The following is a 24,127-nucleotide window of genomic DNA, read 5'->3' as shown; positions in this document are numbered from 1 at the left end:
ATCTGTTGCAATATAATAAGGAAAATTGTATCTTAAAAACCCGCATTGTGAGTTTGATATTCTTTCAGTGATATATTAAATTTTCAAAACATAAAAGCCTAGTTCTAACTGTAAAGCCTATTACAATTTTATTTGGATTTGAGCCATTTGCATGTTTGCTAGATCTTCCTGAGAGAATGTTGCAGATACCTTGTGTGTGTATATATTTTTATGTTTGATAGTCTGTTAAGGTCTGGAAAAAGTTCCCATGGAGTTTCTTTATAGGGATCCTTGCAAATGTTTTATGGTTTCAAGAGATGTAGATATTTACAGATTGACAGCTTTTTCTTATTACAATTTTCAGTGTTTTAGTTTTGATGATTGTGACAGTGGTTAAAGATGGTTTGATTCCTTTTGATCCTCATTCTGCTGTAGTGTTTCAGTGTCTTGATCTAGTTTAAGAAGACAGAAATCAGTGTAATATACTTGCATTTTATCAGTTTAAGTGAATATAAATGCAATCTATAAAATATTCCTCTTTTTTTGTTTTTGTGCACAGAAAAGATGAAAAGGAGTATGCACTGAAGCAAATTGAAGGTACAGGGATATCGATGTCGGCCTGTAGAGAGATTGCAGTAAGTGGACATAAACAAAAGAAAATATTTTCTTATACTTTGTTATGCAATGGATAATGTATGTCTTGCTCTGTGAACAATACAACCAAAGGCTTAAAGTAGAAACTTTTCACTTTAGGTATGAAAATTTGAAGGTTCCAATATACGCTTCTACTAAAATTAATGTTTTGTAAATATATTAAAAACAACTTGTAAATGTCAGATCTTTTTAGGTTTTTAAGGCCCGGCTTGACAAAGCCCTGGCTGGGATGATTTAGTTGGGAATTGGTCCTGCTTTGAGCAGGGGATTGGACTAGATGACCTTCTGAGGTCCCTTCCAACCCTGATGTTCTATGATTCTATGGTTCTATGATTCTAAGATCAGGCTTGACAAAGTTGGGGATTAGGTCCTGCTTTGAGCAGGGGGTTGGACTAGATGACCTCTTGAGGTCCCTTCCAACCCTGATGTTCTATGATTCTATGGTTCTATGATTCTAAGATCAGGCTTGACAAAGTTGGGGATTAGGTCCTGCTTTGAGCAGGGGATTGGACTAGATGACCTCCTGAGGTCCCTTCCAACCCTGATATTCTATTCTATGATCTGTGGCAAGGATATAATATATATTTTTTCAGGATAATTTTGTCTGTCTTACTTTATTTGCCAGGGTTAAAAAACAAAAGTATTGTTTTAAAAACTATATCAATTAAATTTAAAAAATATTTAAGGTTCCAAAAGAGACTCTAATTGCCATTATGAAAAGGTCACTAATGTGTTCTATGTCAGTGTAATGGTAACCTACTCTTGTTTTATGTCTGAAAATGCACTGGAGTCTTGTTACACTCTGTGGTCTCCTTCGTACAGAAAGTTGTCTTAAGACTACTTTTCCATTTTGCTTTAATGCTTTCTTTCATTGTAAGTGTATGCATCTCCTAGTGATGTCAGTAGGACTCGTAATAATCATAGGAATTGCATGTCTGTATCTGAAGGCAGAATTTGGCCATTTGATGTTTTTTGAGACTGAAAATAACTGTGCATTAGGGTTAAAGTACTTGTTAGGGGAATAAAATTTTGTAATGCAATGCCTGCTGCATCATTGTAAAAGAGATGCACTTGCTTGATCTAATATATTTGAATGCTGACATCATGGTCAGTGCTTACAAATATAAGATGTATGCCTCTGGCTTTTTATACTCTAGTACCCTAACACAAAAATAAGCTGTTCAGACTCACACAGTGTCACATGACAATAGAAGCTCATGGTGGTCAGGAATTGAAGAGGCCACTGACTTCTGTTTAGCATAATATACATGGTAATTTTTTGTGTAATCTAAAGAGGCTTAGCAGCTAAAAGTTCTGTTCTTTAAAGTGCCTGTCACTATTAAATTAAGGTAGTTCACTGTGGAGATTATAGGTACACCTCTACCTCGATATAACGCTGTCCTCAGGAGCCAAAAAATCTTACCGCGTTATATTGAACTTGCTTTGATCCACTGGTGTGCGCAGCCCCGATCCCCCCCCGGAGCACTGCTTTACCGCATTATATCCGAATTAGTGTTATATCGGGTTGCGTTTTATCGGGATAGAGGTGTAGTTGCAGGGTTATCCAATTACAATTAAAAGAATCTACCTCTATGACCTGCCTGCTGGAATTTCTGTCTTTGAGGGAATAACAACTGTTTTCTAATATCAGTGCTAGAATGTGTTCAGTTAGCATACAGTCAATCTTCTGACAGCAGTGAGACTTTTATCATCTCTGCATTTTTACTCCCTTAGTTTTAAATTGTATTAATATTTTGTGGGGGAGGGTTCAGTTCTCCCATGTAATTTTTCCTTCTCTATGAGACCATATGGCCATACTAGTGTCTATTTAATAACATCTGTATGCTGACATGGAAATATGTCAGCATCATAGTCTTGCTTTTTCTTTTTTTGAACTGTTCTAGTTTGGTTCAAGAGCTCAAGACAACCTAGAAAAATGACACAACTATTACATAAGGCTTTTAATTCTACAGTAAATAAAAGTGTGGCTTTTGCTTGTTTTATTTTGGCTGCCTCAGCGGATGACTTATTCATCTCCAGAACATTTCTCACAAATTCCACAGTAAAACTCCTGTGGCTGAGATGGCATGGCAAACTACTGCTGGCCTCAGTAAAATTTAAGGTTGGCAAACACTGAGTAACCTTAGGGAAGATGATGGCCCAGGTAGTCGAAACAGAAAAACGTACTCTTCCTTTTATCAAATAAGATAGACTAAAGGGGGCACTATGGGGCACACTTTATAACTTCTGTGGGTCAAGCTCAGTGCACACACCAGGGGCTCCTTGTATTCATGCATTCCACCCCACAAGCTCCTTATGTGACACTCTCCCATCTCCTCTATTTCAGGGACTCTCTGTAACTCCCCAGTCTCCCCTTGCAGATTTCCTGTGTGCCCCCTGATTCCCTTCTCCCACTACAGCGGGTGACCCATTCTCCTCACCATACCAGGGGCTTTTTTCCCCCTTCCTTGCCGATCCCCCCACCCACCAGGGTTGCCCATTCTCCCCACCATACTAGGGATTGTCTTCCCTGTCCGCCATTTGCCCCACCATACTAGGGGCTCTGTGTCTGTCTTCCTGCATCCCTCCAAAGGATACCTAACCTTTTCTTCCTCCCTTATTGAATGGCGGCGTGGGTGGCTGATGCCTTCCCTTGCCCAAATGGAGCAGGCTTTGAGGAGGCAAAGTATGAGGAAGGAATGAAAGTAGCCTCCTTCTCTATCCTCTCCCTCTGTCTGCCCAGGGGGGCTGCGCATCCACCCTAAAGCTCCAAGCAGGGAGAGCAATTATTTCTCTTTTGATCATTCAGAGATCAGGGTGTGAACATGTTAAATTCTACTGGAAGGGTGAAGGGGATATTTTTCTGAGGGATGGTATTAATGGGTTGCCATCAACAGGAGACTGTGGCTGAGTGTGTCTTGTTTTCCCTTTTTCAATATTGTTATTCTCCTCCAAATCAATAGACTTCCGACTACTGATGTCTAGAATATTCCCTGAAATTTTTGGAATTGATTGGACACAGTGTTCAAAAGCTACTGTGTGACAGACAGAGAGATTCCATGATATTGAACGTAAGGCCTCACAAGCTTGGCCAAAAATGTATCTCAAAACCTGCAGTACAGGGTTTGCTTATACAAACCTATGAAGTCCTACAGCAGAGAGACTGGATTGGTAGAGACGTCTCTATATATGGCAATGGAGAGAGCAGATTCAGAGAGAGTGAGTGTCTATGTAAGAAGAGGAAGTTAGCCCTCAGATTTAAAACCAGTTTATAGTACAAGAACTCAGAAACTTCCTTTCTGATATTTGCATTGCAAGTGGGAAGACTACACATTTCTCTTGAAAAGCTCAACATTACACAGGTGAGTCTAAAGGATTCAGACGAAGGAGGCCATATTAAGACTAGTGTGTGGATAGTTCTTTTGGCATCCATAATACAAATTTCAGAGGAATGATCAGGATGGATGCCAGTCTCCAAAACTGGGGCTCATCTTCATAGTGTATATGTGGCTCCATTGAATGAGGTTGCATATAGGAAAGGCACATGTGGTGCAAACAACCTGATTGACTGAGTGTTCAGGATAGCTGACAACCCATCCTGTTTCTGATGTTTAACCATGTTATACCTGAGCAAAACCTGAGGTTCCAGAAATTTATCACTGTATTAGGAGGTCATTCAGCTGTCCACAGGTTCAAAACCATTATACATAGAAGACATTGCACAAGATGGGAGGATATCAGATATAGCTTTGTGACCTAGAGACTGACTTTTTCTGTCAAGGAGAAATGCAAAGACCGCTATCTTTTTCCAGAGAGATTACGGATCAGTTTATCAGTCTTTTGTTAGGACTTGGCAAATCATTTTTGTGCTTTGCCTTTCTTCCTTTACCTCGGTTTATGTTCCCTGTCCATAGAAAGGAAAGGGCTCATATAACTGATTGTATCAAATAGGTAATGGTTCCTAGAGTCAGTGGTGGTGATTGTATCCCATCTTTCAACTTTTGGACAACATCAGCTGAAGCAGGAATTCATATTTCATTCAAACTTGTTGTATTCATGTTGTAATTTAGATTCTGTTGGCAATCATAAGAACAGCCATACTGGGTCAGACCAATGGTCCTCTAGCCCAGTATCCTGTATCTCACAGCAGCCAGTGCCAGATGCTTCAGAGGGAATGAACAGAACATTGCAATTTCGAGTGATCCATCCCCTGCCATCCAGTCCTAGCTTCTAGCAGTCAGAGGTTTAGACACACCCAGAGCGTGGGATTGCATCCGTGACCATCTTGGCTAATAACCATTGATGGACCTATCCTCCATGAAATTATCTAATTCTTTCTTGAACCCAGTTTTTGTGTGTGTGTGGCCTTTACAACATCCCTTGTTGATGAGTTCTGCAGGTAGACTGTGCATTGTGCGAAAAAGTGCTTCCTTATGTTTGCTTTAAACCTGCTGCCTATTATTTTTATCAGGTAACCTCCAGTTCTTGTGTTATGTCAAGGGGTAAATAACACTTCCCTATTCACTTTCTTCATACTGTTAATAATTTTAGAGACCTCTATCATATCCCCTCTTAATAGTCTTTTTTCTAAGAGGAACAGTCTGTCTTTTTAATCTCTCCTTATGGAAGCTGTTCCATACCGTAATCATTTTCATTTCCCTTCTCTGCACCTTTTCCAATTATAATGCATTTTTTTTAAGATAAGGTGAACAGAACTGCATGGAGTATTCAAGGTGTGGGCATACCATGGGTTTATATAGTGGCATTATAATATTTTTTGTTTTATCTGTCCCTTTCCTAATGGTTCTTGACCTTCTGTTAGCTTTTTTTGACTGCTGCTGCATATTGAGTAGATTTTTGCAGAGAACTATTCATGATGATTCCAAGATCTTTCCTGAGTGGTAACAGCTGATTTAGACCCCATCATTTTGTAAGTATAGTTGGGATTATTTTTTCCAATGTGCATTACTTCGCACTTACCAATATTGAATTTCATCTGTCAATTTGTCACCCAGTTACCCAGTTTTGTGAGATCCCTTTGTAACGCTTCACAGTCAGCTTTGGACTTAACTGAGTAATTTTGTATAGTTTGTAAATTTTGCCACCTCTCTGTTCACCCATTTTTCAGATCATTTATGAGTATGTTGAACAGCTCATGTCCCTGTAGAGATCCGTGGGGGGATCCCTCTGTTTATCTCTCTTCAGTGTGAAAACTGACAATTCCTACCCTTCATTTCCTGTCTTTTAACCAATTACTGATCTATGAGTGAACCTTCCCTCTTATCCTGTGTCTCCTTACTTTGCTTTAGAACCGTTGATGAGGGAACCTTGTCGAAGGCTTTCTGAAAGTCCAAGAACATTATATCCACTAGGTCACCTTTGTGCACATGCTTGTTGACTCCCTCAAAGAGTTCTAATAGATTGGTGAGGCATGATTTTCCTTTGCAAAAGCCATGTTTGACTCTTCCCCAATATAGCTCAGTGGTTTGAGCATTGGCCTGCTAAATCCAGGGTTGTAAGTTCAATCCTTGAGTGGGCCACTTAGGGATCTGGGGCAAAATCAGTACTTGGTCCTGCTAGTGAAGGCAGGGGGCTGGACTCGATGACCTTTCAGGGTCCCTTCCAGTTCTATGAGATAGGTATATCTCCATATCATGTTCATCTATGTGTCTCATAATTTTGTTGTTTACTGTAGTTTCAACCAATTTGCCTGGTACTGAAGTTAAGATTACTGGCCTGTAATTGCCAGTATCACCTCTGGAACATTTAAAAAAATCAGCATTACATTAGCTATCCGCCAATCTTTTGGTATATAGGCTGATTTAAGCACTATGTTACAACAGTTAGTAGTTCTGCACTTTCAAAACTCTAGGGTGAATACCATCAGATTCTGGTGACTTATTACTGTTTAATTTATCAATTTGTTCCAATACCACTTCTATTGGCATATCATTCTGGGACAGTTCCCCAGATTTGTTACCTAAAAAGAATGGCTTGGGTGTGGGGATCGCCTCCATATCTTCTGGAGTGAAGACTGATGCATAGAATTCAGTTAGCTTCTCTGCAATGGCCTTGTCTTCCTGGAGTGCTCCAACAACACTGCATATTTAGACTTTGAGTGTTTTGTACATAAGCACTTGTGCTACTTGTCAATATTTGGTTGCTTGCCTTCATGTGTTATATTTAAATAGGACTTTTTAAAATTCGATTGTTCCTCAGTACCTCCTACCTGTACTTTACCAACTTTTTTCATGTCTTTACTAGGATATAGAGTTCTTATGCATCAAAGTGGCATTTTTCTACCTTTAGCAACATTGGTAAGAAAATTCCTGAAAATGGTGTTCATAAAAATAAAATACTGGTATGAATTTCTTCTGACTTCACTCATGGAACAAATACCATTTTCCACAGATTTCAAGGAAAAAATGCTCTTTACTCCAGTACTGAGACATTAGAATAACTAAAGTATATTTTCAGAAAACACGGACTTGAAAAAATGATCATCTCTTTTAGTTTCTTTTCACCCTAGATGTAGCAGTAGGAACTCAGAAGCATCAGTTAGAAGATAGTTAAAGCTGTATTGGAAGCCTCCAGAAGAAAAGGGATTCAGCTACCATGGGGAATAAGGGTCACTCCACTGGGTAACAATATGAAAGAACCTTGCCATAAACAGATGGGATATTGAAGAACTACAGTTTGGCCAAGTATTGAGCTACACAAGGGATTATAAACTGGATTTATAAAATCATCATCATCATCTATGTTTTAGAAACAGAGAGGTCACCTTGCTAAAGTCTCAACTTAAGAACTGCTTTGGGAGGTGGCAGGATTTTTGTTCAACTTTTTTTATTTTATTTCTTCTCTTCCTCTACTTAATCTTAAGTATCAGAGGAGTAGCCGTGTTAGTCTGGATCTGTAAAAAGCAACAGAGAGTCCTGTGGCACCTTTAAGACTAACAGATCTGCCACAGGACTCTGTTGCTTTTTACTTAATCTTAGTCACTTCCCTAGAGTGACTGATGGGACATACACTGAAAAACAAACAAAAAAACCTTGCTTGTTTCTTTTCCCTGAAGCAGCATGACCATAATCCATAACAACCCTGTTAATTGAAACTAGTAAATGGCTACAGACGGTTGGCATTACATGGAAATTTGAATATTTCAAACTGTCATTCTTGTGGGAAGGTCCTGTAGGGCTGGTCATTTCAAGTAGCCTGCCCATGAACGACTGCCTCTGTTCCCTATAGCGAAAGGACCATGAACCTACAGGGTTGGATTGATGGAAAAGCTGCTTCCGAGAAAAGAAATAAAGAGGTAAGTATTTCCTGTATCATTCTCTTTCAGTTGCTACCTCCAAAATAATTGGGTATGTGAGTTCCTTCTGGGCTTGGAGAAAATTTACTGAATCAGTTTCTGGCCATGACATGTAAGACTTGATAGCATCAGAATAGCACCATCGTAGTCTAAATACACAGCGTAATATTGGAGCATGAGGAAATGGCAAGATCTCTCCCCCCATACACACTGTCCGCCACTTATCTTTAACCTTTTTATTTAGTGAAAGGAAGAGAGCAGGCCATTGGCTTGTGGTTTGGGAGTCAGCACTTGTTCCTCAGACCCAGAAACTGTTTGTGACTGACACACTCTCTTCATTGAAAATTACTCCAATGTTGTACTTGTTGAAAGGAGTAGTAAGTCTGTGGTTTTTGTTGAGATGCATTGTTGCATACACTAAAACCTGCACTGTACTTGTGTAATTTGGAAATCTGCTTCTGAAGAGATCCATGAGCTACAACATAACTACTAGTGCACACTTATGTAGATTTAAAATTGTCTACTAAGATTCTTATTTATCAGTTTAATAGCTTATGTAGGAGTACTTTTACAGTATCTTTGTAATACTGGGTACAAAACATTTTGTATTTGTAAAATACAGTAGTAAGATCTACAGTGTCCATTGTTGCATGATCAGGCAATGAAAGACCCCGGTCTTAATGTATATAATTAAGCTTAATCTTGTAACAATTCCTTGATATGACTTGAGCATTAACATATCTTTTCAAGGAAGCTTAATTTTTCTCTGAATCTTGAAGATACCTTTCTTAGATATTCGTCATTTAAAGTACTTGAAATCATGGCTTGGATACCCAGCATTTTCTTTTGTTATCTTCATTATTTTGACTTCTATGTTCTTGTTATAATGAGAATGGAAAATCAGTGAATAACATGCAGTAGTAAAAAAAAAATTCTAGAAAGTTTATGAAATATTTGTGCAAAATTGGCTTTTCATCTTTTACTTAGTTTTCTTTTCTACCAACAATTGGAATAACAAATATAATTTATCCCATTAAACAGAGCCTGTGGACAAGCTGTTTGCTAATACAATTTTCTCCAAAGAATGTGAGAAGCAGCCAACAAGTTTGACTAAGCTTATTAAAATAAATCTTGAAAGCTAGGTTTTAAATCCATCTTTACATAAGAGATCAACTGTTGTATTATATGTTAGGACTAAATAATGTACACTGTCAAATTTACTGTACTTTTGTTAATACCTTTTTTTTTTACCATGAGTATTGCCACTTTGGTTATACCTAATGTTTACAGCATTTGATCAAAATTTAACACATTACAACCATCACTTAGGTAAATCAAAAGGTTAAACAGTTTTAAGATAAATATCAACATTTTTTTTACTGTATATTACATACAGAACAAGTTGTGTTACAAGTAAGTGAATTAGAGGACTTTAATTCTATTAAGGGATTCTGGTAATATTTTTATATCATGTATACCAAGGTTTCTAAATTACTTTAACTTTATGTAGCCATCAGAGCCCATGTGTGATAGTGGAGCCCAGAGAGTCAAAACTCACTAGTCTTGTTTCACTAATGCATGGATCAGTGACTTGAGCTATGCCCTTGGAAACTGACTCCTCTTTCTCCAACACCTCCCCTCAAGCACAGTCTCCATTCAAAAATCAGTAGGAGAACACTTCAGTCTCTCTGGTCACTCAATAACTGACCTCAAAGTGGCAATTCTTCAATAAAAAAACTTCAAAAACAAACTCTAAAGTGAAGCTGCAGAACTGGAATTAATTTGCAAACTAGATACCATCAGATTAGGCTGAATAAAGACTGGGCATGGCTGGGTCATTACAAACCTAAACTTAATTTCCCCATTACTAATACTCCCTACTGTTACTCATACTTCTTGTCAACTGTCTGTAATGGGCCACTCTCTTATCACTTCAAAAGTTATTTCTCCACCCTCGGTGTCCTGCTGTTAATTGATTTATCTCGTTAGATTGACTTAACACTTGGTAAAGCACCCCACATCCTTTCATGTATTTATACATGCTCCTGTATCTTTTACTTCATACATCTAATGAAGTGGGTTCTAGCCCATGAAAGCTTATGCCCAAATAAATTTGTTAGTCTCTAAGGTGCCACAAAGACTCCTTGGTTGTTGTGGTTTTTGCTGATACAGACTAACACAGCTACCACTGAAACCAGTCTCCATATTGTAACTTTCCAGTCAGTCTGAATTGTAACAATCTTAAGAACTACTATATAATCAAAACTCTTATTTTGTAGCACTTTATAAATGCCATGAACTTGGTTCAAGGTTTATTTTTAATTTGCTCTGTATAATGTAACTAGATATAGTGCCCTTAGTTCTAAATTTCACTGAATTTCTTTGTAGGGGAAAATAAACTGAATATAAATATTTAAGTTTTTACATCAGTGGTTTTTTCAGGATAGAGAAGTGAGCTATTCCTTTTTGAACTAGTTGTATTGCTCTAGTTCAGTCACAAATGGTTTGTTGTGTCTGCACTAGTGATGGTGATGAGTGTTCTGAATTGTTGCAGTTTTGCCTTTGAGTCAGTATTAAGACTAGGATTCAAAACCATTTCAGTTGCAACGCCCTGTGTCAATATATTGGTTCCTGGCAAAGCTCCCAGAAACAGCAGATTTTGGGTGCCTTCAAAAGGCTGTCCATGTACTGTGGGACACTAGCGGGAGGACTAGATGAACCATTTCAAGTTACCTCTGTCCATACGGACATTAACATGGTACAAAGTGAAATTGTTTGGATTATAACATTAATTTAGCTTTACTGAAAACTAATCCAAGAAGACTGTAGCATTCGTGTACACCACTTGGAGTGGGAGCGCAAGATGTGCTACAACATGCCAGAGGGACCGAATGGTTCTGAGGATAAGCAATGTCTTAGAGTCCATGTGATCTGTTGGACTAAACATGAAACTAATAAATTCTGGGTTCTTCTCCAGGCTGTACCAATAACTCGTGGTCACCTGATTTTTCTGCATTTTAGAAATGTGAAATAAATTCATCTTATAAGAGTGAGGATTGATTTTTCAATGTTGAAGTATTTTGAAGACATAAAGTGTTACATAGGTACCACATCTTTAAGACACAGTTACAAACTCTATTTTATAACTTACATGATTGTTTATTAATTAGTAATCTTTAACCAAAACAGAGGACTTGCATCCATGTCCAAGCCTTCCTTTTTGTCCTGGATCTTAGACTTCATCTGCACTGTGCAATATTTGCTGTGAGGTGGAAGGTAACTTTCTACTTCTATTCCATCTGCTTTTTTAGAGCATAGTTTAAATAAAGTGAGACATTAACAACTGTCCCCCGCTCTTCAAAATCTACCATGTATCTCTTGAAAAATACACTTTTGCAGTAGCAATTTCTTTTGAATGTGAAAATAGAATGTTTGTGTTTATGGAAGATTCGAAACTCCACTCCCTATTTCAGTAGCTGGAGGTAGTTAAATAACTATATATTATAAATTTAAGGGATTTTTTTTTATTAATGTTAGGCATGTATTGGCTAGAATAGTCTACATATCATGGGCTTTATAAAACATGAATCAACAGCAGGAAAGTTATTTGTTTAGCAACATGACAGCCCCTTCTGATCTGCATGCCATTGGTAAAATGAGATTTACTCAAATTACATTGCCTAATCCTGTATAAACTGTGCAATTTAAATGCAGTTTTCATAAGGGACTACAGAATAACTTTTTAAAGCATAAGAGAAGTTATAATTTATGGGTATGTGTAGCGGGGCAGTAACCCCGCTCCCGCCCTGAAGGGCTTAAAACAGCTCTGCGAGAGGGATGTGATGGGGAACCAGTAAGCCTGGGCTGATCGGGGAAGCAGGCGCAGCTGGGCCACGCCCCAATCAGGACACAGCTGGCCCTATAAAGGGGCTGTTAGGCCGGAGCTCAGAGAGTCTTTCTCTAGATGTGGACAGAGATGGGCCTGGCTGCTTGGGAGCTCAGCAGAGTACCTAGAGTAGAGCAGGGCTGGGGAAAGGCCAGAGGAACTGGGGTGCTGCAGGCTGGAAAAGCTCTAGGCTGCAGGCCTTGGTAAAGGCAGGGAAGGGTACTGGGGTTGCAGAGGTGCAGCCCAAGGGTAGGCAAAGGCAGCAGGTTCAAACCCCCCTTTGCCAATGATGAATGGCTTGTACACTGCAGTCGGCCCCAGTGAGTGGGGGCTAGATGGTGACTGGCAGTAGCCATAGACTGAGGCGAGGTGGAGGATAGAGGGTTGGGGGTTCCCCGGGGAGGGGAGACCCAGAGTGGTTGGGGTACTGCCAGGGGGAAGAACCCAAGGAAAAGAGGAACCGGGGTCTGGGAGGGACACTGGGGACCAGCGAAAGGCAAGACACCGGCTTGCAGCGAACGCTCCGGGCTGGAATGAACTAATTCCCTAGACAGCCAGCAGGAGGCGCCACAGCGATGAGGCTTTGTCGCGCTACGGTATTCATTATCCTTTTTTTACTTTAGAGAGAAGTTATTAGAAAAATGTGAAAATGGTACCTCTTCATTCAACAGATCTGCCTCTTTTCAGTGTCTTAGCAGCTGACATTACTGACCAAAATAATATTGCTTTTAAAATCTAATGTAACTAGATATTTTTATACATCAACTTCCCCCCCTTCACCTCCTGCACCCCCCTCAAGCTAATCAATATAGTATGTTTAGGCCTGCATCCAAGGGTATGTCTACACTACGAGAGTAGTTCGATTTTACTTAAAGCGAATTTATGGAACCGATATTACAAAGTCGAATGTGTGTATCCACACTAAGGACAGTAATTCGACTTTGTGAGTCCACACTAATGGGGCAAGCGTCGACATTGGAAGCGGTGCGCTATGGGCACCTATCCCATAGTTCCTGCAGTCCCCGCTGCCCATTGGAATTCTGGGTCGAGCCCCCAATGCCTGCTGGGGCAAAAAATGTGTCGAGGGTGGTTTTGGGTAACTGTCATCATTCAATCCTCACTCCCGCCCTCCCTCCGGAAAAGCGCCGGCGGGCAATCAGTTCGTGCACTTTTCTGGTGATTGACAGCGCGGACACCACAGCACTGCAAGCATGGAGCCCACTGCGATCATCGCTGCAGTTATGGCCGTTGTCAACACCTTGCACCTTATCATGCACCTTTTTCAGAGGCAGATGCTGAGAAATCGGGCGAGGAGGCTACGGCAGCGTGGTGAGGACATTAAGTCTGAGAGGGGCACAGACCTCTCACAAAGCATGGGACCCCGCGCCGTGAACATCAAGGTGGGAATGGGTCACATTGATGCTGTGGAACGGCGATTCTGGGCTCGGGAAACAAGCACGGACTGGTGGGACCGCATAGTGCTGCAGGTCTGGGATGAGTCACAGTGGCTGTGAAACTTTTGGATGCGTAAGGGAACTTTCCTGGAAGTTTGTGAGTTGCTGTCCCCTGCCCTGAAGCGCAAGGACTCCCGGATGTGATTAGCCCTGACTGTCCAGAAGCGAGTGGCCATAGCCCTCTGGAAGCTTGCAACGCCAGACAGCTACCGGTCAGTCGCGAACCAATTTGGAGTGGGCAAATCTTCCGTGAGGGTGCTGTGATGCAAGTAGCCAACCCAATCATTGAGCTACTGCTCTCAAAGGTAGTGACCCTGGGAAACGTGTAGGTGATCATAGATGGCTTCGCCGCGATGGGATTCCCAAACTGCGGTGGGGCTATAGATGGAACTCACATCCGTATTCTGGGACCGGACCATCAGGCCAGCCAGTACGTTAACCGAAAGGGCTACTTTTCAATGGTGCTGCAAGCACTGGTGGACTATAGGGGACCTTTTACCAACATCAACGTCGGATGGCCGGGCAAGGTTCATGATGCTCGTGTTTTCAGGAACTCTGGTCTGTTTAGACGGCTGTAGGAAGGTATTTACTTCCCGGACCACAAAATAACTGTTGGGGATGTGGAGATGCCTATAGTGATCCTCGGGGACCCAGCCTACCCGCTAATGCCCTGGCTCATGAAGCCCTATACAGGCGCCCTGGACACTGAAAAAGAACTCTTCAACTACCAGCTGAGCAAGTGCAGAATGGTGGTGGAGTGTGCTTTTGGACGTCTAAAGGGGAGATGGAGAAGCTTACTGACTCGCTCTGATCTCAGCGAAACCAATATCCGCATTGTTATTGCAGCTTGCTGTGTGCTCCACAATCTCTGTGAGAACAAGGGGGAGACGTTTATGGCGGGATGGGAGGTTGAGGCACATCGCCTGGCTGCTGATTATGCCCAGCCAGACAGCCGGGCGATTAGAAGAGCCCAGTGGGACGCGCTGTGCATCTGGGAAGCTTTGAAAGCTAGGTCCCAGAGTGAGCAGGGTAACCTGTGACTATTAAGTTTGTTTAAACAGAAGCTGAACCTGCCCCTGTTTCTTTACCCAGTTAATGTTGACTATCCTCTCCAGTTACCAACCCCCTTCCCCCCCTTCCAACACACCTTTAAAAATAAAATAAATGAAACTCTGTTCATTAACACCGTTTTCTTTATTAAGGATTTTGTGGTAAAGTGTTGAAACTGGGACGCAGACTGTGGTGGGGAGCGGGTGTAGTGATGGAAAGGACGCTTCTAAACTCGAGGAATGACAGGCTCCTGCTCCTAGAGCGGTCTGCAGTGGTGGACTGGTTGTTTCAACGGAGCTTGCCACCCCTCTTTTTCGGGACTTTGTGTGTGGGGGCTATGTGACTTTGTGGCGGGGGAGGGTGGGGTGATGAAAATCACCTCCCAGACTGACCAGGGTGCCTAGTGACTGCAGTGTGTGTGTGACCTTCTGCTGAACCTGCCCCCGTGTCTGTACCCTGGTAAAGGTGACTGTCCTCTCCAATTACCAACCCCCTTCCTCCCCTTCAAACACACTCTCCTCTAAAAGAACATGACGGAAACGGTAATTAACAGAAACGTATTTTTTATTAACAACTACACAGTTAGGGGATGAAACTGGGACGGGGGCTTGGGTGAGGTGCTTTTGGAGTGAAGGAAAGGACTTATTAAATCTTTGGGAATGAGAGCCTTCTGCTACTTGAGCAATCTGCAGGTGTGGAGTGACTGTTTTCACGGCCCCTGCCGCCACTCCTTCTTGGGACTTTGGGTGAGGGGGGGATGGGACTTTGTGGCGGGGGAGGGCGGTTAGAGATAGAATGCAGCGGGGCTCTGTCCTCCTGCCTCCGGTCCTGCAGAACATCTACAAGGCGCCGGAGCGTGTCCGTTTGCTCCCTCATTAGTCCAAGCAGCGTTTGAGTCGCCTGCTGGTCTTTCTGCCACCACCTGTCCTCCCGTTCGCTGTGTGATTGCTGGTATTGCGACATGTTCTCCCTCCACTGGGTTTGCTGTGCCGCCTCGGTCGGGAGCAGCCCATAAGTTCTGAGAACATCTCGTCCCGTGTCCTTCTCTTTCGTCACCTGATCTGCGCCAGCCTCCGGGAGGGAGATGCCGGGGTAGCTCGGGAGACACTCGCAGCTGTGGGATGGGAAAAAGGGAGTGAATTCCTCACAAAGATACAGTTTTGCGAACAATGAATATAGTCTTTCTCTGTGAACAAGACCATGCACAGTACCTATCAAATGCGCACTCAGGACAAGGTCAAATTTTCGGCCTTCCCATTGAGTGCCTGGGGTCTTGCTGTACAGATCACACAAGCGGGGCCGGACAACGGAATTCGGCTAGCAGGCGGACATGGTAAGCCGTAGACTTTTGGCTGCTTAAAGCTTAATTTATAGCAGTGCCCTCCTTTCACGTTCCAAGCAATGCTCCTAGAGTTGGCCAGTTCCTGCTGCCGGCAATCCGGCCAGCATGAACTCTGCCCCTGTCCCACCCCCCTCGCAGCTGTCCCCGGGAAAGATCCCTGCATGCTGTCCCTGTCCCGCCTCCACCGCATGGCTGTAAACTGCCGGTTACAGTTATGTAAAGGAACAGGCAAGCAGTCCCAATACTAACATTCCCCTAATTCAAAGCAGGTCACCATGAGTGATATCACTCTGATGAGGATTTCGGAGACAGAGAAAGACCGCATGCTGCGTGAATGCCAGGAAACACCAGGGCCATATGCCGCCATGCTTTGCGAGGCAATGATCCTGGAGTACTTGCTGCTAGCCTGGCGCGGAAAAGTTTCCTACCATGGAGGACGCAATAAGGCCGCTCTCCCCAGGAACCTGATGCAAAGGCTTTCACAATACCTCCAGGAGAGCTTCATGGAGATGTCCCAGGAGGATTTCTGCTCTATCCCCGGACATACTGACAGAATTTTCCAGTAGCTGCACTGGCAAGGACTAAAAAGTTAAGCGCATAGGGCAAACTAATCATGAAAAACCCATTGTTAAGATACCATTCCTATTCTGTTCAAAATAAATGTTTAAAACACTTACCTACTGATCCTTCCCCTGATTCACGGTCTGGGTTACCATCTTCGGAGGGTTGGTAGGGGATCTCTGTGAGGGTGATGAAGAGATCCTGGCTGTCAGGGAAATCAGCGTTGAAAGCGCTGTCGACTGACTCGTCCTCCTCATCTCCTTCCTCATCTTCCCCGTCCGCGAACATCTCTGAGGAAGCGGCCGTCGACAATACCCCATTGTCAGAGTCCACGGACAGTGGTGGGGTAGTGGTGGCGGCCGCACCTAGAATGGAATGCAGTGCCTCGTAAAAATGGCATGTCTGGGGCTGGGATCTGGAGCGTCCGTTTGACTCTTTGGTCTTCTGGTACCCTTGTCTCAGCTCCTTGATTTACACGCGGCACTGCGTTGCATCCTGGCTGTATCCTCTCTCCGTCATGGCGTTTGAGATCTTCTCGTAGATCTTCGCATTCCATTTTTTCGATCGCAGCTCCGAAAGCACGGACTCATCGCCCCACACAGCGATCAGATCCAAGACTTCCCGATCAGTCCATGCTGGGGCCCTCTTTCTATTCTGCGATTGCATGGTCACCTCTGCTGGAGAGCTCTGCATCGTTGCCAGTGCTGCTGAGCTCGCCACAATGTCCAAACAGGAAATGAGATTCAAACTGGCCAGACAGGAAAAGGAATTCAAATTTTCCCGGGGCTTTTCCTGTGTGGCTGATGGCTGGTCAGAGCATCCAAGCTCGGACTGCTGTCCAGAGCGTCAACAGAGTGGTGCACTGTGGGATAGCTCCCGGAGCTATTAGCGTCGAATTCCATCCACACCTACCCTAATTCGACATGACCATGTCTAATTTAGCGCTACTCCCCTCGTCGGGGAGGAGTACAGAAATCGATTTAAAGAGACCTCTATGTCGAAATAAATAGCTTCGTTGTGTGGATGGGTGCAGGGTTAATTTGAGTTAACGCTGCTAAGTTACACATAACCTCCTAGTGTAGACCTGGCCCAAGAAATGAACTAACTAATGAAATGTCAGTGTTATTTCTGAGTATTCTTGTTTTTGTCAACTTTTTAAACATCCTTTAAAGAAAATGTAATTTTTTGTTATAGTGCAGTTCTGCTTTGAAAAGTGACTTCATAAAATTGACACAGGGTAGCATATTGTTTAAACGGCTTGCAGATCAGATTTACTCACTTGACCATTAAAAACACTTATTTTAGCTACTATTCTGTAAACTCAGTCTGAAATGTTAGTTTCAAGATGAGTTCTGACTCACACTACTAATAATAAAGACTCTATCATCAGAACTTGATTATTAGTTCTGTTCATTATGAATAAAATACAATCTTTATCTTCCATAGGTGTGTTGACCCTGCACAAAGGAGTAGAAAGTAGTAAATACTTATTTTGGCCAATAAAGTAAGTTGGAATGACACTGAATAAATAGAGAGGAGGATTAGTTTTTCCATTAACTTCAGGGGGTATTAGATCAGGCCTGAATATATAGGCAGAAATTGTCAGTAGTATATATTTTGTTGTTTTAGCTGGGGTGTATGAGTGGGGAAAATGTAACTTATTTTACAGAATTATGTTTGTATGTTAGGGAAGGTAAAATGTCTGTTAGAATGCTCAGGACCTTGCAACATTTGAAACATGTGGTAAAATAGAAAATGTTTAAAATTTTCATTGTACTTTGATTTGAGAAGTTCTTATTAAATTGGGGTTATGTTATCTTATTTTTAGGGCTGTCGATTTAATAGCAATTAATTCACACGATTAGCTCAAAAATATTAATCACGATTAATCACACTGTTAAACAATAGAATAACAATTGAAATGTATTAAATATTTTTGGACATTTTTCTACATTTTCAAATATATTGATTTCTGTTACAACGCACAATACAAAGTATACAGTGTTCACTTTATGTTATAATTTTTTGTTACAAATATTTGCACTGTAAAAATGATAAAATAGTATTTTTCAATTCACCTCATACAAGTACTGTAGTGCAATCTCATTATCGTGTAAGAGTAACTTACAAATGTAGATTTTTTTGTTTTGTTACACAACTGCACTTAAAAACAAAACAATATAAAACTTTAGATACAAGTCCACTCAGTCCTACTTCCTGGTTAACCAATCACTAAAACAAACAAGTTTGTTTACATTTACGGGAGATACTGCTGCCTGCTTCTTATTTACAATGTCACCTGAAAGTGAGAACAGGCGTTGCAAAATATTTATATGCTAGATATGCTAACGTTTGTATGCTCCTTCATGCTTCGGCCAATATTCCAGAGGACATGCTTCCATGCTTATGATGCTCGTTAAAAAATAATGCATTAATTAAATTTTGATTGAACTCCTTGGGGGAGAACTGTATGTCTCCTGTTCTGTTTTACCTGCATTCTGCCATATATTTCATGTTATAGCAGTCTCAGATGATGACCCAGCACACATTCTAAAAACAAAAATTTTCACTGCAAATTTGACAAAATGCAAAGAAGGTACCAATGTGAGATTTCTAAAAACGCTACAGCACTTGACCCAAGGTTTAAGAATCTGAAGTGCTGTCCAGAATCGGAGAGGGATGAGTTGAGGAGCATGCTTTCAGAAGTCTTAAAAGAGCAACACTCCGATGTGGAAACTACAGAACCCTAACCACCAAAAAAGAAAATCAACCTTCTGCTGGTGGCATCTGACTCAGATGATGAAAATGAACAGGCATCGGTCTGCTCTGCTTTGGATTGTTATTGAGCAGAACCATCATCAGCATGGACGCATGTCCTCTGGAATGGTGGTTAAAGCATGAAGGGACATATGAATCTTTAGCGCATTTGGCACGTAAACATCTTGCAATGCCGGCTACAACAGTGCCATGTGAATGCCTGTTCTCACTTTCAGGTGACATTGTAAACAAGAAGCAGGTAGCATTATCTCCTGGAAATTGTAACCAAACTTGTTTGTCTGAGCGATTGGCTGAAGTAGGACTGAGTGGACTTTATAGGCTCTAAAGTTTTACATTGTTTTGTTTTTGAATGCAGTTAATTTTTTGTACATAATTCTACATTTGTAAGTTCAACTTTCATTATAAAGAGATTGTACTACAGTACTTGTATTAGGTGAATCAAAAAATACTATTTCTTTTGTTTTTTACAATGCAGATATTTGTAATAAAAAATAATATACAGTGAGCACTGTACACTTTGTATTGTGTTGTAACTGAAATCAATATATCTAATAAAATTTAAATAAATGGTATTCTATTATTATTTAACAGTGCGATTAATTGCGATTAATTTTTTTAATCACTTGACAGCCCTACTTATTTTGTAAAGGATTTTTGATATATGGGATTATTTTTCCTTGTCTAGTCACAAATGAACTATATGAAATACGTATTATCCTATAAATTGATAGTATTCTGTTGATTGTGTTTCATTTTGAGTGCTTATCCATAGCTCTATAATCCGGATTTAATATTTAGTAAAATCAACTTAATTGGCACTCTCATAAATGGCATGCTTACTTAATGAAGATGCGTGCCAGGGAACTGAATTGGTGAAAGGAATTTAAATGTCTCTTAAAAAGAAACCAGTAGAACTCCAAGTTGTGAAGTGTTTTAAATGGCATGCCTAGTGATGTCTGCTGGACTGCTTACTGTATTTCACAGATGGGATGTGAGTTTACTACCCGAAGTTTCCCACTGTGCTTCCTGGCTCTATTCCTTATTTCAGTAGACTCTTTTGTTTGTTCCCTTCATTCTGCACTGCTCTTTACCTTTTGGCACCCATGCCCTCTCTACCATAAAGTTAATCTCACCACCCACAGTCCTGGCTCATTCCCAACATTTTCTTTGTCCGCTTCTGTACTTATCCTGCTGAATGGCTGTTGCAAGTCCTATGACCTCACTTGCTTCATCCATTGTAGGTTTATTCTCTGCTGCGTAACTCTGCCATCTACCCAGCCAAACAGCAATACTGCTCTTCCATTGTTGAATCCTATCCCTATAGCCTCTACCACTTATTAGCAACATTAGTCTTCATCCTTAAAACTTGCCTTCCTCTCTCCACACGGTCCTGACTGCTGCTGCTTAAAATGCTTGTCCGGGTGTGTTTGTGTATATACATAAATATATATAATAAATACTCGTCTTGGTGCGCATGTGCCTAGTGCACTCAGGTTGGATTGTTGTGGTCAGCAGTGTCTGTTGGGGCTGCTTCTGGTGCCTGTCCTGTCCTTTTGCCTCCAAAAGGGCATAAAGGATGGGATTACACCACCTGCCCTTCAACTTCTTCTCACTGCTTGTAGCTGAGTGGAGTAAAAACTTGCAGTTTCCTAACTTCTTCACTCATTAGTGCAGCTTATTCTTTATGTCAGCACTTGTAGGTAGTTAGGTCCTTAGTATTGTATAGATTTTTTTGATAACATTTCCTTTCTTCCCTTTATAAGGAAATTAACATCTTTGTTTTGACTGTGAGTGCATACTAGGATCAGTTATATAACTGAACACAAATCTCCAGGCTTCAAAAATTCAATGTGAGGTTTTAATACCTCTCAGTGATGGGCACATCAGATATTTACTATGTCTAGGTGAAGGGCACATTAAAGAAAGATGTGCCATCTGTAAGTCTTTTTCTGTGAAAACAGAGTTGGGTATCTTGCTTAAAAATGTTACTTTTGGAGAGGTCAGTGCACCCATCTTCAGACTCTGGGATGTCTGGGCAGAAACTTCTGAACGATTATCTAAAACTGATCCTGCTGGCTCCTCTACATGTGGAGCTGAAGTTCCTGGGAAGGGAAGAGCACTGGGTCTCGAGGGAAAGAGATCTAGTCTCAATCACCAGGCCCTTTCTTGAGGAGACATAAATCATCACAAACTCAGATAAAAGGTAGTACAAGTCCCAAAAAGAGTCCTTCTGACATTGTCAGGCACCGGTCACTGTGCCTCATGACAAGCTACTTCAGTACCACATAAATTGATGGTTACTGACCTCATTTCACTGAGGCCTCCAGTACTAACACAATCTACTTGCCTACTTTTTGACACCAGTGTATTAGGGACCAAAATCCTATACTGGTTTCTTTGCTATTGGACTTCCCAGGACTAGTAGTGGTGAAGGTGCCTCTTCCTCTGCTGTTCTGGCAGTGGTACAGAGTATATCAGCACTACCAGCCAGGTGCTCCTGGCATGCCTGCTGGTACAGGTCCTCCTCCTCAGGAGGACAGTTCATTCTCCTCCTCAGGCGCTGAGGGCTTTATGGAGCTTTCACCAGCTCATTCCATGGGGTCTAGGTATTCAGGCCAGCATATGTCCAAGCGGGAGTTAAAGGGTGAGTTTTATTATCCTAGATGTAGCTCAGAGGGATACTACTCCCAGGTCCGCCCCTATTGCCACCTGCCCCTTATGCTTATCAACATCCTTGGCCTTATTAGGCTCTGTGGGGAATGCATCATGCTAGAAGACCATTGTCTACATCCCAATACAGAGCTAGAGCCTTTTCTCCACCTCACAAGAGAGCTTTATAGCCAGCTTGGTCTGCTCAGCTGGCAGTAGAGCAGACCATTCCTGGCTCTGATGAGGAGTCACAAAGCAGAGGACCATCCTGCCCTGGCTCACTATTATAATCATCTGTGGATGAGGCTGTAGTCCCTGCATCATCTACTGCAACCCCAGATAAACACACGAGATTTCAGGACTCGTTACACAAACTGACTAACACACCTGAGATCTAGTTGATCTAGTTGAGGTGATCCAGGAAAAATCATGCGCAACTCCTGGACATCTTGCAGTGTACCTGGATACACTTCAAGCTGGGGGTGTAATTCCTCACTCAAGGAAATGTGCTCATGTTAGCTCTGATTGAGCTAGTGTGCTAAAAATAGAATGTAGCCATGGCGGTGTGAGGGGCTAGTCACCCCAAATACAGTCCTGTCCAGACCATAGACAGGTATTCAGGGCAGCTAGAACCTTGCACTGCCATGGCTGCATTCTATTTTTAGCAGGCTAGCTTGATGAGAACTAGTGGGAGTAGTGTCTGACGATTGGTGCCCCCCCAAGGCTTTATGGAAATATGCTTTGTGTGTGTGTGTGTATATGTATATAATATATAATATATGTATGTATACTAGAATATATTGTATGCTACATATGCCATGTAACATATCTCTGTAAAGGTTATGAGCTACTGAATCTATTAATACTAGCTGCCTATTTAATTTTTAAATATCCACCTCCCTTTCCATCTCTTATAGGGAGTATTGAAGTTTAAACCTCCTCAGTGTGATAGATATGCTTGCTTTGATCTGCTTAGCTCTTGGAAGTCCTGCTGCCCGGGATCCCTAGGGACAGCTCTGTCTGCCATTAGGGATTTTTTTCCCCCCGAGACCCCCCAGTTTGGGAACCACTGGTATAGATAAACAAATTACACCATGGTCCAGAATGTCACCACTCAACAATGGAAACTAACCTGGTGCAAAGCCCAGAAATTGACCTCTGTTCAATTAAGAGATGGCAAAATGAATGTTATCTTTAGCACAGGTGAAGGTGGGGCCTGAGCTTATTTTATTTGATAAAAGTGACACATGATGGTAAAAAGTTTGAAAACCACTCAATTATACTAACAATAGGGGAGAGAAAATCAGACAGAAGTGACTGTAGTTGATAGTATCCCTTTAAAATGTTAGATTTTATTCAGGGAAAGATGTTTGTTACCCAGGCAACAGAGAATATGTATTTCAGTACCTATGAAAGGAAAAGAACAGATGTTCTTATGTGCAGCATGGAGTTGCAGCCAATTATCACCCTCATTAGTAAATATAATGCTGGCAGTAATTAAACTGCTTATTACTTTACCATTTTATATGATGAAATTAATAAGCCATGAATAGAAGGAAGAAGGGTATGGGGGAGAGAGAACTCTTCCTTATCTGACGCTGTTTGAGATTTTAAATATTTTAACTTAAATAATAAAATTCATCAATGCTCCCTTTCCACACTAAAATGCTTTTTAGATTTTGTAGACTTAAATTTTGCCACTGCATTTTCTTCAATATTATGCATTCTTCTGATTGTCTCCTTAAGAAAGTTCCTTTTGATTTGACATTTGACTCATTAGTATTACATCTTTGATAATTTGTGTTACTCTTCTAAAATATCTGAAAATGAAAATGAAATTGGGTAAATCCCTTAAAAGTATATATAAAAAAAGGAAGTCTCTACTAAAATACCAAAAATATTAGTATTCAGCTTCTGGATCATGTAAAATTATACTGAGGCCTGATTTGTACACGGATTTTTGTACCAGTATAACTATTATGATTAGGGGGTATGACTTTTTTTAACCAAAATGTTTATGCTGGTACAGCTTCCCTATTGTAGATGCAGTTACATTCATATTATACCGGTATAGCTTATTCTCATTCTTTCCAGGTTAGTGAATAGTGTTCTCAACTTTTACTCAAAGGAAGTAAGAGCTTTGATATTGGATGTGATAGTTAGGAACAAAGCACATTTTTAGGCCTGATCCTCTTGTAGTATATACTAGCATAACTTTGAGATGACAATGAAGTTATGCCATTATACACTAGCTCACGATTTGGCCTCTTGCCTATACATTTCCATACTTCTAGCCAGAAATAGAAAGGAAAACCTTTATTTTATGCTTTTATAAAGGGCATTGCAAAAACATTTTTTCTGTCTTCACAATATGGGATAAAGGAAAGAGTCCTTGCCTATACTTTTTTTTCAGGTTCGGATAAAGGACATATGAGGTCAGCTAGATCAAACTGTAATGT

The 24,127-nt window shown here is 41.2% G+C and overlaps 1 protein-coding gene and 1 long non-coding RNA gene across 10 annotated transcripts in view; both read left to right on the top strand.

Moving 5' to 3' along the window:
- The window catches only part of CDK19 (cyclin dependent kinase 19), a 227,426-nt gene that overhangs the window by 56,608 nt on the left and 146,691 nt on the right, over positions 1 to 24,127 (top strand). For 8 of the 9 annotated variants that reach the window (XM_042857691.2, XM_065590242.1, XM_065590243.1 and 5 more), the window contains one exon: positions 539 to 614. The exons of the other annotated variant lie outside the window; for it this stretch is intronic. In XM_042857691.2, coding sequence (XP_042713625.1) covers positions 539 to 614 — 76 coding nt within the window. The remainder of the gene's footprint in view (positions 1 to 538; positions 615 to 24,127) is intronic. 9 annotated transcript variants of the gene reach the window in all.
- On the top strand, positions 624 to 23,495 carry LOC135982634 (uncharacterized). The gene is made up of 2 exons (XR_010600093.1): positions 624 to 923; positions 1,162 to 23,495. It is a non-coding gene; the product is annotated as an uncharacterized LOC135982634 (long non-coding RNA).

The sequence above is a fragment of the Chrysemys picta genome, chromosome 3, assembly GCF_011386835.1.
Source record: "Chrysemys picta bellii isolate R12L10 chromosome 3, ASM1138683v2, whole genome shotgun sequence".
NCBI classification, from domain to species: Eukaryota; Metazoa; Chordata; order Testudines; family Emydidae; genus Chrysemys; species Chrysemys picta.
The sequence above is the reverse complement of the archived record's forward strand: the minus strand, read 5'-3'. Positions and strand labels throughout refer to the sequence as shown.